Source organism: Pollicipes pollicipes, unplaced genomic scaffold (genome assembly GCF_011947565.3).
Source record: "Pollicipes pollicipes isolate AB1234 unplaced genomic scaffold, Ppol_2.1 Scaffold_4295;HRSCAF=5057_pilon_pilon_pilon, whole genome shotgun sequence".
NCBI classification, from domain to species: Eukaryota; Metazoa; Arthropoda; class Thecostraca; order Pollicipedomorpha; family Pollicipedidae; genus Pollicipes; species Pollicipes pollicipes.
The window spans coordinates 1,907,367-1,922,875 of record NW_023596461.1 but is presented as its reverse complement, the minus strand read 5'-3'; the positions used below and the strand labels follow the sequence as shown (position 1 = coordinate 1,922,875).

The following is a 15,509-nucleotide window of genomic DNA, read 5'->3' as shown; positions in this document are numbered from 1 at the left end:
CGTACACATGAGAGGAAGCCCCCCAAAAGATAAGACTTGTTCGCTGGCAAGCCAAGATACACCAGGAGGCCTCCGTAGCACCGGGAAAATGTCCCCTCGTGTACTAGATATAACGTGTGACTGCGGTCCGTGGTGTGGCAGGCGACACGCGTTCGTACTCCTGATGAAAATGAACTTGCGCAGTAAGGAGAGCATTCTCCAGATTAAATAGAGGTCGTTATAATTACGAGCAGCCGTGAGTGGAAAGAGGTTCTCGTTCTGGCAGAGAGAAGGCCCCAATTATAACGGACAATTGAAGTAGGCGTGTTTTAGTTGTAGGGCGCTCGGTGAACGCTGGTACCAAGCTAGACGTCGGGATGTGACAAGTGCTTGATTTCGTTTCACGTTCATTTCCAGCAATGTTGGCTCACGTGAACTTTACAGAAGTGGCAGCCCCGTCGTGTATAGAAAAACGTATCCGGGTTTTTTGGGTTTTCTGGCTGGAAATATCACTGTTCGCGTAACCCTATTTGTCATCCAGCTAGTTAAACTTTAATGAGCCAGAATTCCCTAATGGCCACTTTGCAGCATGGTGATATTGTTCGCAAGATAGAGCGGAAAACTTGGGATCAATCAACTTGACTCGAACGCGGTTCTCTGTAATGTCGGCCCAGTATGCTGGCCATCATATTGTAATGAACATGTGCAGCATACAGGCTAGCACGCTGAAGCGACATTCAGCGATCCCGGTTAGTCCCGGAGGGTGGATTCGCAGCATCCGGAAGTTCAAGGGTTCGGAGAGGTATTCGCAGAGAGATGAGAGATTATTATATCCGCAGGCATTCGGAGAGAGGTGATGCAGCCAGCTTGACGTTGACGAATGACATATCCTGTATCGTTTGCTGCTGGCCGCCCAGAAATTGGCTCAGCGATTTTTGAGTACGAAGGTATGTCACAAAGTCCTTGTGTATCTCAGGTGACCGGTGGCATATAGCTTCCCGACAAGAGCGTGGGTCTCCCCTTCTATAGCCTTTTCATCGCAACATGGTCAACAGTCTTTTACACAAACTGATCAGACCAAGGTCACCTCACGCAGTGTTCTTAAGCCGCCAGGAAAGTGGATTTGAGAGCGAACAATATTTTCAAACGTTTCTGCACAGACGATTATATGCATTGGTCATTGGTCGGCATAGACACCGACAAAACCCAAACAGGGTTTCAAACCACAAGGGCTTAGCTAAATGCCTCAGAGCGGCCGAGTGGTTCTCGTTTCAGGACCGAAAAAACGACACGAGCAACGAATGGACTAAATAACGCCACCTTTGTGACCGTGGGGAAGATCCTGAACCCAAATGTAGCGGATCAAAAACCCCAGGGCATAATGGGGCAGACCCAGATCGGGCCGGCTCAGTTTGACATGGGAAGGCCGGTTGGCAGCTGGCCCACGAGCGTCGACCTGGCCCACGCCGATCGCGCGACGACACTGCACGATACATTCGACGCCCGCAGCGGTCCGGCAAAGGCCGCGGGCAAAACTGTGTGGTGAATTGGATTGCCATGGCTCACGATCGCCCCTAGCCCCCTACTCATGGAATGAATCGGGTGGTGGGTTCAGGGCACGCGCAGAAAACTCCGTTGTTGTTGTTGGCGTGGTTGGCGAAAACGTGGTTGGCGAGTGCCATGCAACTGCTGTGGTTATTACGTCGCGATCTATCCCTCCGATCTCGGCAGGACAACAGCACAGCGGATGGCAGTTATATAGCTGCAGTTTTTAGCGTTAAACTAATAGACTGGGACAGCGAGCTGTGATGCTAACTAAACCACCAAGGAATCCGTGCCGTACCACGGTGGAGACCATGCCGCACCACAGCGGAGCCCGCACCACACCACGGACACCCGGCCCGGTTCCGCCGGGAGGTGGCTGCGTCTGCGTGGGGGGGGGGGGGGGCAGTGGCGCCTCCTCCGCCCTCCTGGTGTCATTCGAGGTCGAGCGTTGCCTCTCGTTGACCGCCGTCAGTCCTCAGCCGTCGCACCCAGCTCGCCGCCGCCGGCCGCCGTGGCCCGGCCGTGCCGCGGCACGACGGCCGGCCGGTGACGGCGTTTCTAGTCGCTTGCGACGGCCGGGGCCGGCACGCCGCCGGCCTCGCCAGGGCACGCCCCGGCCGCGGCCGGCGCGCGCGGCGCGCCCCATCACGCCGCCGATCAGCCCATCTAATTACAGGCAGTGTTCGATTTAGACAGGCGCGCGCGGCCCGCCGGCGGCCGCGGCCAGCGCGGTGACACGCTGTCATCTGGGGCGTACCGGCGATATGGCTCAGTTTGGCTGTCCACGACCGACCGCCGTGCAGCGGGGGCTCTCTGGGTAGCCACGTTTACGTGCGTCTGTCCGCTATTATGCGTGTCAGTGGTGTGATTTTTACACTATTTGTCGACCTCCCATTTCCCTTTATTCGGCCGACTGGTGACGCACGGTGTCTTACTCTGCAAGTGACAGGAAACGCAAATTATAAATGTTATTAAGGCACCCCGTTGACTTGCTTGCCATGTTGTCTTATATTTTCGCGACGCTCTGTCGTACTGACTGCTTAGCTGCGCCCGCTCCTTGCCAGTCGGCCATACACCCATCCTGGCAGCAGTGCCCCGGGCACCCGCCCGAGCCCCGAGGTAAGGTCCCTGCGCAGCGTGACGCTTAGTGGCGGTGGCAAACCTAGGGGACCGCTGGTCCACACCCCAGCTCTCTCTCTCTCTCTCTCTCTCTCTCTCTCTCTCTCTCTCTCTCTCTCTCTCTCTCTCTCTCTCTCTCTCTCTCTCTCTCTCCTCTCTCACTCTCTCACTCTCTCACTCTCTCCTCTCTCTCTCTCTCCTCTCTCTCTCTCTCTCTCTCTCTCACTCTCTCACTCTCTCACTCTCTCACTCTCTCTCTCTCTCTCTCTCTCTCTCTCTCTCTCTCTCTCTCTCTCTCTCTCTCTCTCTCTCTCTCTCTCTTTAATCCCATAGCTCTCAAATGGGCAACGGCGGTCGAACGAGCTTTTAACGCGAATGAGACCAAAGTATCACGTTGCTGCATTGGTTTATTTGCCACGAACTAGGCCGTGTAACACGTCCAGCTTATACAAGGTGGATTCCGGCGAGCCAAAAGGAGAGCCACGACGGTCAGTAAACCACGACACGAAAGATGCACACAGCATGCCCGCGCAAGGAATCACACTGATACAAACCACGCGCCTTCGTTTTAATATGAGCGAAACAAAGCGATGATCTTCAGGTCCGGCCTCGCCCAGATGAGACGACCGTCGCCGTTAGTCGGTGCGGTCGCGATGAATGCGGCGCGTTGTCCCGCGGCGGCAGCGTGCCGCTGCCCGCCCCAACACAACGCAGTAGTGCCGCCGGCGAGAGCAGTGCGAGGTGGCGTCACGCGGCGACTGGCGCGCTACTGGTACACGAAGTTGAACCTGCAACCAGGCACACCGCGACCAAGGCGTTTACAGTCTTCTGCTGCTCAACATTCAGGAGTCACCGATGCTGAAAGAGGAAACGCCCAACACTACGAGCGATCGCGTAAACGCGGCGGTGTGACCGCAACGCCATCAGCCGGACGCAATGACAAACACCTCAGTGGATGAGCATCATAGCCAAGGCACGTAAAGGCACAACCGACAGAGACCGGTTGTTGGCATCAGCGTGGCGCTAAAGTTCGGGCACTGACGTCACAGCGCATCCAAGACTCGGCTCTCATACTCGTACCTCTATCATGCCAAGCTCTCATGGTTGTCCCAGAGCGGGATTCGCCAAAACAGCAACCATCAGGCAGCTACTCACACTGTTTTGCCGAAAATGGTGTAGGTTTATCCAAGCACATAATCTAAAATACAAAATAACAGCAAAGAAAATTTGGCTTGTAAGCGGCCCATGGCGTCCACAGTTTCCAGTGTCAAACGGCATCATGCCTCAGCGAAACGCTCGCAGGGGCCACAACGCGGCCCACGTCAGTCACGAGAAACAAAGGTGGCTGGACCCGAACAGACACGAGAAGTGCCAGGACTTGTGCCGCTCCAGACGAACAGAAGCGCGTCAGCTGACACCTCAGAGGACCAACTGAACAGCGAATGTGGTCTCCCGGCTCAGAACACACAATAGAGTATATGAGATTTGGTAACCAAGGAGGAACAGCAATTTTGAATGACAGTACAAACGCCATGGCAACGGCAATCAGGTGCATCATAAGGGAAGCGTGGCACTGCCGCAGCCAGCACCCGCACTTTAAGCTGCAAGCAAGGCATGAGGTCCTAAGCCCTGCACGCAATGCGCCGAGAGAAACTGGTTCATTCAGAAACACCAATGCGCCGAGAGAAACTGGCTCATTCAGAAACAATCGGCGAGAATCTGTGTACCAGAGCCTTCCCGAACTATTTTTGTGCAACGCATCTGTCGGAAAGTCTTTCGGTGTAATTTCCCGCACAGACTTGACAAAGACCCCATCACATCAGCCACTTAAATATCCTATAGACGCTCTTCATCGCGTACATCACATCCCCGCACAAATCTCACTTGTTTCATCAAGAATCCGACAATTGAGCGACGGGCAATAATGTCGTTGATGATCACACTCATCCTTATCGTTTGAACGGGTGCAAGCAAAGAACATGTGTTCATAGGAAGGCAAGACCGTTGTTGCGTGAAGCACAATTCAAACAAAATCTAAAGCACAAATACAAAATATTCCGGTAGACTCACATTCTCGTTCCAGCTGTTCGTACACCATATTACTAAACAAGAAGGAGATTAGCAAAGCTGCAGCTGTTGATTTTTTAAACAGCGACGTAGCAACAGTCTGTCTCATGATCATGTCGAACTAACACATCCAGCACGCACTATCACATAAATAAATAATGAAAAAAACAGGCAATTGCTAAAGGCGTTGATTCTTAGATGACATCAGCGCATGGTCAAGACTTCCACACGGGCAAGTGCTTGCAAAATCACGGTATTTACATGGATCAACGTTAGAATTTGCACTAAAACTGGGACAAAGAGACAACAACTTCAGACCATCTCACAGACAGACACAAGTGAGCTGCCGCACCTAAACCCCACCCCAAACAACTGAGGAGCCAGTGCGATAATCAACGGCGCCGAGCAAACGGGTCTTCCAAGTACACGTCCTCCCTAACACACATGACATAGGCGCTATCTGCAATCACTCTCTCGCTGCGTGCGACCCGCTTTTGCCAGCGGCGGGCGCACAGGGCCGGCAGGCGTCGGGTCTGAACACCCAGGTCGGATCTCAAGGTCACGTCAGCTCAGATCTCAGGGTCACGCGCCACGCTCCACCTTCTCCGACACTTCCGACGGCCCGGTGGCCGGCCGCGGCCGCCGGCCATGCTCACCAATGTGGGAATACTGGCACACCAGGGACGGGATCCGCCGGTCCGCGTCCTGGGCGAGTGTCGGGTTCGGGTACGCAATCGCCCCCGGAGTCGGAAATGCGACCGGGGGAACGCTTCATCACGGCCCGAGATGTGGGGATTTGCGACTACGCATGGGTGCTATAAAAAGGGTGCAGGGACAGTATCCATAGACTGTATAATGAGTGTGGTAAAAACCCCGCTCGGCGTTCACAGTCATATGGCGAAATACGATTTGTGAAGTCAATCGCTCGTTGGCTGCATCGCCTCCCCCCCCCCCCCCCCCCCCCACCCTTCCCCACCCCTTCTCCTCCCTTGAGACATCAGTGGTCTTTCGTGACTTCTGGGCTTCAGCGGTCGGATGATGATGACCCTCAAACGTCTGCAGTCAATCTGAACATGTGACAGCAGCCCCGGATCGGTGTCTTTCTGCGGCGGTCGACATGAAATGAACCCACCGTAAGCTTCCCAGTACAATGCGTTGGGAGTGTCGACAAACTGCGCAACTTGTCAGATTCAATGACTCGACCCGCCACCAGAGATGACCACATGGCCCGCAAGTGCCTGCAGCGACCTGACAGTGACACCGACCCTACCGTGGTCCAGTCACTGGTGACGGTGAACACCCCAGCATAATCAGGAACAGACCCTGCCGTGGTCCGGTCACTACTGACAGTGACACCAGCCCTACCGGGCCCGGTCACCGGTGGCGGTGAACACCCCAGCATAATCAGGAACAGACCCTGCCGTGGTCCAGTCACTACTGACAGTGACACCAGCCCTACCGGGCCCGGTCACCGGTGGCGGTGAACACCCCAGCATAATCAGGAACAGACCCTGCCGTGGTCCAGTCACTACTGACAGTGACACCAACCCTACCGGGCCCGGTCACCGGTGGCGGTGTACACCCCAGCATAATCAGGAACAGACCCTGCCGCGGTCCAGTCACTACTGACGGTGAACACCCCAGCGTAATCAGGAACAGACCCTGCCGTGGTCCAGTCACTACTGACAGTGACACCAGCCCTATCGGGCCCGGTCACCGGTGGCGGTGAACACCCCAGCATAATCAGGAACAGACCCTGCCGCGGTCCAGTCACTACTGACGGCGAACACCCCAGCATAATCAGGAACAGACCCTGCCGTGGTCCAGTCACTACTGACAGTGACACCAGCCCTATCGGGCCCGGTCACCGGTGGCGGTGAACACCCCAGCGTAATCAGGAACAGACCCTGCCGCGGTCCAGTCACTACTGACAGTGACACCAGCCCTACCGGGCCCGGTCACCGGTGGCGGTGAACACCCCAGCATAATCAGGAACAGACCCTGCCGTGGTCCATTCACTACTGACGGTGAACACCCCAGCATAATCAGGAACAGACCCTGCCGAGGTCCAGTCACTACTGACGGTAAACACCCCAGCATAATCAGGAACAGACCCTGCCGTGGTCCGTCACTACTGACAGTGACACCAGCCCTACCGGGTCCGGTCACCGGTGGCGGTGAACACCCCAGCATAATCGGGAACAGACCCTGCCGCGGTCCAGTCACTACTGACAGTGACACCAGCCCTACCGGGCCCGGTCACCGGTGGCGGTGAACACCCCAGCATAATCAGGAACAGACCCTGCCGTGGTCCATTCACTACTGACCGGTGAACACCCCAGCATAATCAGGAACAGACCCTGCCGTGGCCCCAATCGCCCCTGACAGTGAACACCCAAGCCTGATCAGGAACAGACCCTGCCGTGGCCCAGCCGCCCCTGACAATAAACACCCCAGCGTGGCGGCAGCCGCCCACAGTGAGCCGCTGTCCGGCCGCGGCCCGGGTCACCCCGCCGACCCTGCCAGCCCGGTCGGGGCCGGGGAGTGGCGGGGTCCTCCCGCCGGCCAGACTCACCGGCAGAGCGCCTGCGGCAGCGAGGAGATCAGAGGGCCGTAACCCTGCGCGTTGTCGTACAGCTCGAACAGCGGCGCCGCCACCAGCTTGTAATTCTTGGGCACGGCGAACAGCGCTGCGGCAACGTCCAGACAAGAGATAAGGCGTCAGGTACGGCAGACCGCGGGCGGCGAACGATGAAAAACAGCCGTCAAGTACGCGATGCCGCCCAAACAAGCTGCCCACTTGAGCAGACCGCAGCACGCACACATCAGAAAATTCAGTGTGGAAATATTCGGCCACTCGGGAGGCTGGAATCCCGGTAATTATTCATCCTATCGCATCATAGCGCGGGGCTCACTGCCTGTTGCTCCCCACCCTGTCACTCGAGATCGACCCATTAGTGTGAAGCCGGGCAGCGGTCAGCGTAGCAGCCAGCCACCTGGGGCTTTGGAGAATCAGCCAGCAGGTCAGATGTTGGGGCTCGGGGTTGACGGCAACGGCAACGCATTAGCGGGAGCAGTCAACGAAATGTGCTCGCGGAGGCCACTGGGGGGGGGGGGGGGGGGGCAGAATTATGGCAACATGAATTCATATTTACAGCGCGTACATCCAACTAGATAAACTTTGGAGGGCTGAGGACATGTCGGGGCTACTCGCAATGTGCGGTTGCTATGCGACGCGACGCAATACACGGTTGCTATGCGACGGAGATACCGCCGGGAACACAGAAGTCCTTTGGAAACTGGTGAAAGAGTCCCAATGACACCTGTGCGACAAAAAGAGTACCCAGCGTCATATAGCCGACCCTTCGACAGGTCAGAATAGTATGATCACGGATCTCCCACCCACATCGCCCTGAGCCGCGCGCGCCAGAGGCGGACGGTAGACGAGGGCCAGCGCCGCGGCCGCCACCGCACACGACTACCTTTCTCCCCGAGCTGGACGAGGAAGAGCTTCTTCTGCTCCTTCGGCTTGGTGATGTGCGGCGGCACGTAGGGGTACTGCGGCTGCTCAAAGTTGGGTCGCCACCACGTGCCGATGCAGTCCTCGATGACCCACTCCTGCGGCACGCCGTCTTGCCGGCCCAGGATCTCGGTGAGCAGCCGCTTCAGGCCCACCACTGGGTCCTCGTCCTGCCGCAGCTCGCCGCCCGGCCTGCGGCAGCACGGCGCGCGCGCCTCAACACGCACGCACGCACGCACGCGGGCCGGCCAGCCAGGAGCCACCGCGGCCCGACTCACGGCGGCATCAACGCGAATTTCAGCGCGGCACACGCCGTTGTCGAGGTGCGCACCGATCCCGCCCAGTACCGGCGTCAGGAGATACACGCGGCCCGTGACATGCCGACAACACCTGAAACTCTTCGCCCGCCACAAGCCGAAGCTCACTGGGCTCGCAACGCGCAGAAAGCCGTGTTCATACGAGGTTACTAGCAGTCTGTGGCCCATAGTCATGAATTCGTTCACACACAACAGATCTTCCGCTCCAACGCCACCCAGTCACCCAGACCGGAGAGCACCCTCTGCGAGCATCAGTGTTCGGCTGCTGGGTGGAACGACGTGAGGGGCTGCACAGCTGGCTGGAACGACAGGAGGGGACAGAAAAACCCGCGCCAAGCCACACTAGCAGGGCGCTGTACCACCCCACAACACGCCTCAAGGGGATCACATGTGTTCCCCATGAGGCGTGGTGTAGGGTGGTACACTCACGGTCGTAACGGTACATTAGCACTGCCCATACCAGCACTCCCGACAAGGTCACGTGTCACACCCTTCCCGCCCGGGGCGTGTCTAAGCCCACTATGTCACGATGGGACGCATGTCAGTACGTCCCGTGCCACACGGCGCGTCGAACAACCGTGCCACGTGCCCTTTTCCCCGCGGCACGTACAGTTTGAAGAAGGTGGAGCCGAGCTGCAGCAGCAGCACGTGCGGCAGGCCGTGCTCGTGCACCAGCAGGACGGCGTCGGCGCTGTGGCGCATGCCCTGCTTCTCGTACTCTTCGCGCATGCGCTGGAAGCGCGCCGCCACCGACGAGTCGCGCTCGAACAACGCCTCCTTCGTGCCGAACGTGTAGTTGGTGAGCGGGTACCTGCGGACGGCGAGGGAGCCGGGCGGCACGGTCAGCGCCGGAGGCGGCGGCCGGGCGCAGCGCGGCTTCAGCATCCCGGCGCGGCGGCGCGACTGAGACCGAGAGTGGTGCAGACAATGTGGTCGGATTGCAGGCCTGTGGCGTCAGATCTGTGCTGTCGCAATGTTGAAGAGCGTCGTCTCATCATATGTGTGGGGAGCAATGACCCGAGCTGGTCCGCGAGCACACGAGATGCCTCAGACATCAACAATGGTGGATAGTGGCACTTAACCAATATACATGCTTCATGCTGGAAGGGCCACATAATTTTGGCATGGTACCAGACCTGACCATGTCATAAATGTCCTGATGTTATTTGGACTCAGGGGGTTCACCAACTACATTAGTTATTTTGCACCTGTCATAAATAACCTTAAGACAGACTGTCATTATGTGTAGGACAATGTTTGGCTAATAATCAGCAATAAGTGCATAATAAATGACTTACTGACTTGTGGGTCTAGAGAAGGGGTCACATACCAGTGACAACACTTTGACATGGCTGAACCTCATTGCCAGTGTCTCTGCAACCAGCGATGCCAATGCACACAAGCCTCTCTTCAACATTGTGCAAACTGCTATGGTCTCATTACTCAAAGGATATAGTTCAAGAGGGTCAACTGGTGTCCAACACTCACAGGTTGATTGTCTTACTGGAGCCAGCTGATTCTGAAAACTGGCTCTTTAAGTTAGGCTGAGTGGTTCCTCTTGGCCAGCCAGTTCTCTGAGCCATGCTTGCAATGCAAAGTCACACAGGATCACAGTATCTGAAAAAGACAGTCAGTCAGCATGGATGTGTTTGCTTGATGCTCAAAAGCAGCATGTCAGATGCAAAAAAGTAAAATAATATTCAGCTGGCATGCATGGTTAATTTATCCATCTGCAAATTATGATGGCATTATGTTAAGACAGTGTTTCAGGCTCTTGCTTTCCATGATATGTCACACTCACAATCCTATGTGTAATATTGGGATATCTTTCCCCATGCCTCACATCAAAATCATCCCTGTAGCTTAGTTGGTATGTAGCACATCACACACTCTGACCAGTGAGTGATGGGCATGCAATTCGACATCCCACAACATATTTGGCTTGTCTTTCATGGTCAATGCATATTAATGCTTGAATTTGTATTTGGCTTCCTAGATTAAATAGCAAATTTGGGAAAGAATTAGGGTAGCAGACAGAATTAAAGGCAACAACAGAAAGACCAAAACCTATGACATTTAACATGCACTCTGAACTCTGACCACAGGCAATAGTTATCACCTTAAAAACTGGAGTTCTCCAATTAGCAGCATGGTGCTAATTAAGGGAAGTGCTCAAGTCTTTGAATGAAGGCAAACAGAAACAATAGTCTTCATGGAAACAATTCATTAATGAGCTATGTTTCCAAATTATCAGTCAATGCATCTTCCCTATGCATGTACCATATAAAGCCATGAACCCCACACTATTAATATGACACATTTTTATGAAACATATTATCACATTATTTGTGAACATAGAAAAAATATCTGAATTTATGTCACTATAGCCCCACATCTTCAAAAATATCCAAAATATACAAATTGTAAGTACTTTTTGGTTTTATTACTGTAACAAGTTTGACCAATGGCAAATAACCAAAAAACATTAGGCATGGTGAAAGTTTTTAAGAGGTTGACATCTTTGTATTGACCTAGATCATTGACCTTGGTAGATCAAAACTTTAAATCTACATGAAGGGTACCAAAATGACAGATCAACAGGTACTAAAAATTGTGTTGTTGACCTGTGTTCAAAAACCCATAGAGGGAAGCCAACTTCCCCCTGGCCAGCTGCAGGTTAAGGGGAAGTCCATAAGTTATACTGCATATTTCTAGCCATTTTCCTCGATCCCTTCCCCGGTTACACAATGGTTACTGTGGGTGAAGGCTCTGCCAACCCCCTGCCCCAACTATGGTGTGGGAATGGGAAAGAGTACCAATCCATTTTTTAAAATACTTTTGGCTGAAAAATGTTAAAATTTATTTTCATTTAAGATTAATGTAACATCACAATTTCTACACAGGTCATCATTTTCTAACTTGGCTTCTTATGCAATAAAACTGGTGGTGACCTGCACCAAATTTGTTGCACTTCACCTCAGGCCTCCACTTTTTATTTTAGTGCCATAGATGGTCTCTTTGCTCCTCTTATGATAAGTACTAAGCTTAAAGTCACCCCTTAAGACAACCATGATTGTGCCCCTGATGGCCAAACCCGCAGTCAATGGCCCAGAGCTGCCTCCTACACTTAGGGCAAGCATACAATTCTGGTTAGGCACCCAATTCAGTTTCATCATAATAGGTGCCTAAGCACTTGGATAACTAGGTGAATACCAACAAAAACAACATCAGTGGGCTACAACAAACTTTCGTCACCCAGCCACCTACCCAGGACCAATCCCAATGGCCGGCTTAAATTTACGGGCAATAGTTGAGCTAATTGCTTATCACTTAAAGTAAACCAATACGAGTACCACCATACAAAAGGACAATAGCTCACCCTTAACAACTCTCAAGATATATCTAGCAGAACCGAGGGCGTTCCAACAAAAACCTGCTCGTAGATGTTACCAAAACGATGGCGACGCCTGCCCCCCGCAACCGGCAGCAAACCAACTACAGCCATGCAGCGCGACGCTTCGACGCGGGCCTCGCACACCAGCAGCCATATCGTCATTTCCGCCTTTTTGCTGCTCAAGTGTAAAGGAAAACTTCTAAAACTCTAAAACGGTAAAGGTGGTAGGTCGCATTTTATGAACTAAGTCAGCATTTTATATTTTAAAGAGATTATTTCAAACAATTTACCCCACAAGCATCGCCATTTTTTCATAAAATGAATTAACTTTTTTTAAAATAAAACCGATCATTAGAATAAAAGTAAAATGCCCTCTCCTGTGTGAATATGGGCGCTCTATATTTTATTTTCGCGACACATGCGCATGATTTGTGTACTGCACGTCCGTGTGTTTCTCGTGGCGTGTGCAATGTGTGTGAGGTGGGGGCGCCATGGGTATTTTGTTTTTGTAGGGAACGACAAAGGAAAAATTAAAGACTATGTTTCTTTGCAAGTAGGATTTTTGGCTTGAGTTTTATGAGAGAGGCTGGGGTCAGACATCACAAGCGTTGAAAAGTAGGTTGCAAAGAGTGGCGCGTGATATCGTTTTTCAGCGGAGGCCAAAAGTTACTGCATTAAAATGTGTGATCATGTGTGATCATGTATGACCGCACTAAAAATGGTATTTTCATTTACTTCTGAGAGGAAATATTTGTGTTCAGATATGTATATATATATATATAATATAATATATATATATATACAAATATATATATATATATGTGTGTGTGTGTGTGTGTGTTGTGTGTGTGTGTGTGTGACAATGCTGGTTGCATTTTGGGTATTCCCCAGCCAGGTATAGTGCTCATGATCATGGTATACAAATTGGAGTGTGGTTACACACTGGGCATATACACAATCCAAAACATAGGGTGGCTGTGTTCCAGGCATATGCACTCTCCAAAATGTATGGTTTACCATGGATGGCAACTAAACATCATCTAAAAAATTTGGAGTAGACATTTTACTTAATGTAATGATAAATTGCCTGAACTATGATTGCCAAAAAATATGGCACTTCTTGGCTATGTTTGTAAGATAGTCACAAATTTGTCTTCACCTACCCAAAGTCAATTTTATGTGTGCCAGAAATATAGGTCATTGGGTTCAAGCACAGGGTATAGTTATCTCTACCCACAGGGAGAGCCTCTTCCCCCACCTTCCACATTTGGGCCCTTCCAACTTTGTGCGTAAAGTGGATGTGATTTGATGAGAAGCTTGGTAATTATTGTAGGTTTTTGGGAGATACTTTTATATGTTATCATTTTCCACTTTCTTGCCCTTCCCCTTCCATGAACTCATTTTGTCAAACTATGTCATTTTGGTCATTTAGGTCACCAGGAAGAAATGTCAATTGGAGCACCCTGAGTCTGATATGCACGTTCCACCAGATGTGCGGCACTGCAGCAAAATGGTGGCAATGATTTCAACACACCTGCCTTGTTAACCCTGCGTGCCCAGGGTGTAGCACATGGTGTGCATCAATTTTGGCATATCGTGAAGTAATATTTTAAGGAATGATGATTTTATGATGATAAATGATGATGATTTTAAGAAAAATATTTTAAGGAATGATGTTTTAAAGGAGAGTTCAGATAAAAAGATGTTGAACACACTTTCACCTTGAAAGGGGGTGAAAACATGGCGTGATTAGACCAGGCATAAGTTTTGTGTCTGCAAGTACAAGGCTCAGTGCATTGCAGACTGGCTAACCATGCCAAAGGTCTTGAAAAGGTAACTAGGTATGCTTATCCTACATCCAGGCTGCAAAACAATTATATTTTGCTGGACATGTGTGGAGTGGCAGTGGTATCACATTATCACATTATCACAGGGACACATTTCAGCACATGCATGTTGCTGATCTGAGTGCCCGAGTTTTATGCCGAACCATTCTCCAGCCTGCAAAAGATGGCATTCTGGTTTACAAGATACTTTGGGCAGATTTAATGTGCCTTTGGTGAGACAGCTAGACATCCAGCTCTACTTTGGGCTGGACCAGACCACAAAAAGATGCATGCCATGTCTGTTGTAACATCAACACCTCCAGCTATATTTTCTCACGCATGATGTAAATCTGAAATCTTTGAGCCGGATGCACATTCAAAACCAATTTCTGTGCATTTAAAGCCATTGTTCCAATAAGTTATGATGTTGCTGTGAAATTCTGATGCTACTATGCCTTCATAATGTGGTAGAATGTGGTGTGTGATGTGATACATTTACTAGTGTGGCATGTTTTGTTGGCAAGCTACCTTTGCCACTGTGCATTACTATTTGTATGTTTGTGACTTGCTATGGTGCAGTTATGGTGCCAATGGGATCTTGTTGAGATCTATGCATTCAAAAATGTTGTGATGTTATGCAACTTTTCTGGACTTCAATCCTGTTATAACCATCACATATTGGTCAGTCTGCAAAAGGTGTAACATTGGTCAGTGAAATTATCAGTGTCAGGTCAGTGAAATGCTTGGGGTGGGCGCCATCCTGCCTCAGTTTAAGCAGCCAGTTTTCTGCTTGTGACATTGGCTAGTCTGAGCAGGTACAGCTGAGCAAAGTGTCAAAAGGGTTGTGGCTCCCAACCGCCCCCCCCCCCCTCCCCCTCCCCCTACCATGTCTTAAGAGGCTTACATTAAATGTTGGGCAATATAGCTGGAACTTTGTACAAATTCACATGATTTTCAAGATGCTTGACATTTCTCCCTGAGGGAAGTTTGGCCTGCTGTGTCCCTAATGATGACTGAGGAGGAGTTGTTTCTAAGATCATTTGGACAATCCAGTTTTCATCTGCATACTACTTATTGCTGCTGCTAATATGTTTTGGGAGGAGGCCAAAGTACACTGAGTTTATGATACCACCTTTTACAAAACATCGATATTTTACAATCCAAAAGATTAATCTTGTGAAGATCAGTGTTTTAATTTGCATTAAATGTCTGATAAATTCAAAGGACAAAAACTAAATGTTGTGAACCTGACAGGCCAGTCTATCATGCAGTTGATTGGGGCCCAGTTTCCCTGCTGAATATGAGTAGCCCAAACATGTGTGAGCCCAAAGCTTCCAGCTTGCATGTTATTTCTTGCCCCAGCACCTGAATTTCCTTGTATTATCTCTGACTGTGCAGTTTGGGTAAACAGTTGTACAAATCCAACCTTATGGTGGGAAAAACACTCAACCTTCTTGGCCATTTGAAGCTATAGGATGCTCATTTGAAACTTTGCAATGAAAATGAGGCATTGCTTTGTCTGGCAACTACTACAGTACATGCTATTAGAATTGAGCTACACCCACCATGCTTAACTGGTTGCACAGTTATAAATGTACCTATTTTGTGGTCTGCAAACCACAAGAAACCTTTCACACAAAATGAGGCAATGTTTTCCATATATGTTGAACACCAGATTACTTTTGTTTTGCCTTGCCCATACATCACTGCCAGAACTGCCCACTGATGGAACCCAAAAATTC

The 15,509-nt window shown here is 51.1% G+C and overlaps 1 protein-coding gene across 4 annotated transcripts; it reads right to left on the bottom strand.

The window, feature by feature from the left end:
• Window positions 1-3,032: 3,032 nt before the first annotated feature.
• On the bottom strand, window positions 3,033-12,044 carry Cpsf5 (cleavage and polyadenylation specificity factor subunit 5). Of its 4 annotated transcripts, none has more exons than XM_037219102.1 (6): window positions 11,981-12,044; window positions 10,036-10,164; window positions 9,158-9,358; window positions 8,193-8,422; window positions 7,286-7,400; window positions 3,033-3,431 (listed from the first exon to the last, which is right to left on the bottom strand). In XM_037219102.1, exons 2-6 carry the CDS (start codon window positions 10,128-10,130, stop codon window positions 3,410-3,412), a joined length of 663 nt encoding a protein of 220 aa, XP_037074997.1. In that variant the 5' UTR covers window positions 10,131-10,164; window positions 11,981-12,044; the 3' UTR covers window positions 3,033-3,409. The 4 variants fall into 4 exon arrangements, with proteins under 4 accessions (XP_037074997.1, XP_037074998.1, XP_037074996.1 ...); XM_037219103.1 differs by having other exon boundaries at window positions 11,998-12,034; XM_037219101.1 differs by having other exon boundaries at window positions 11,927-12,029.
• Window positions 12,045-15,509: the final 3,465 nt, after the last annotated feature.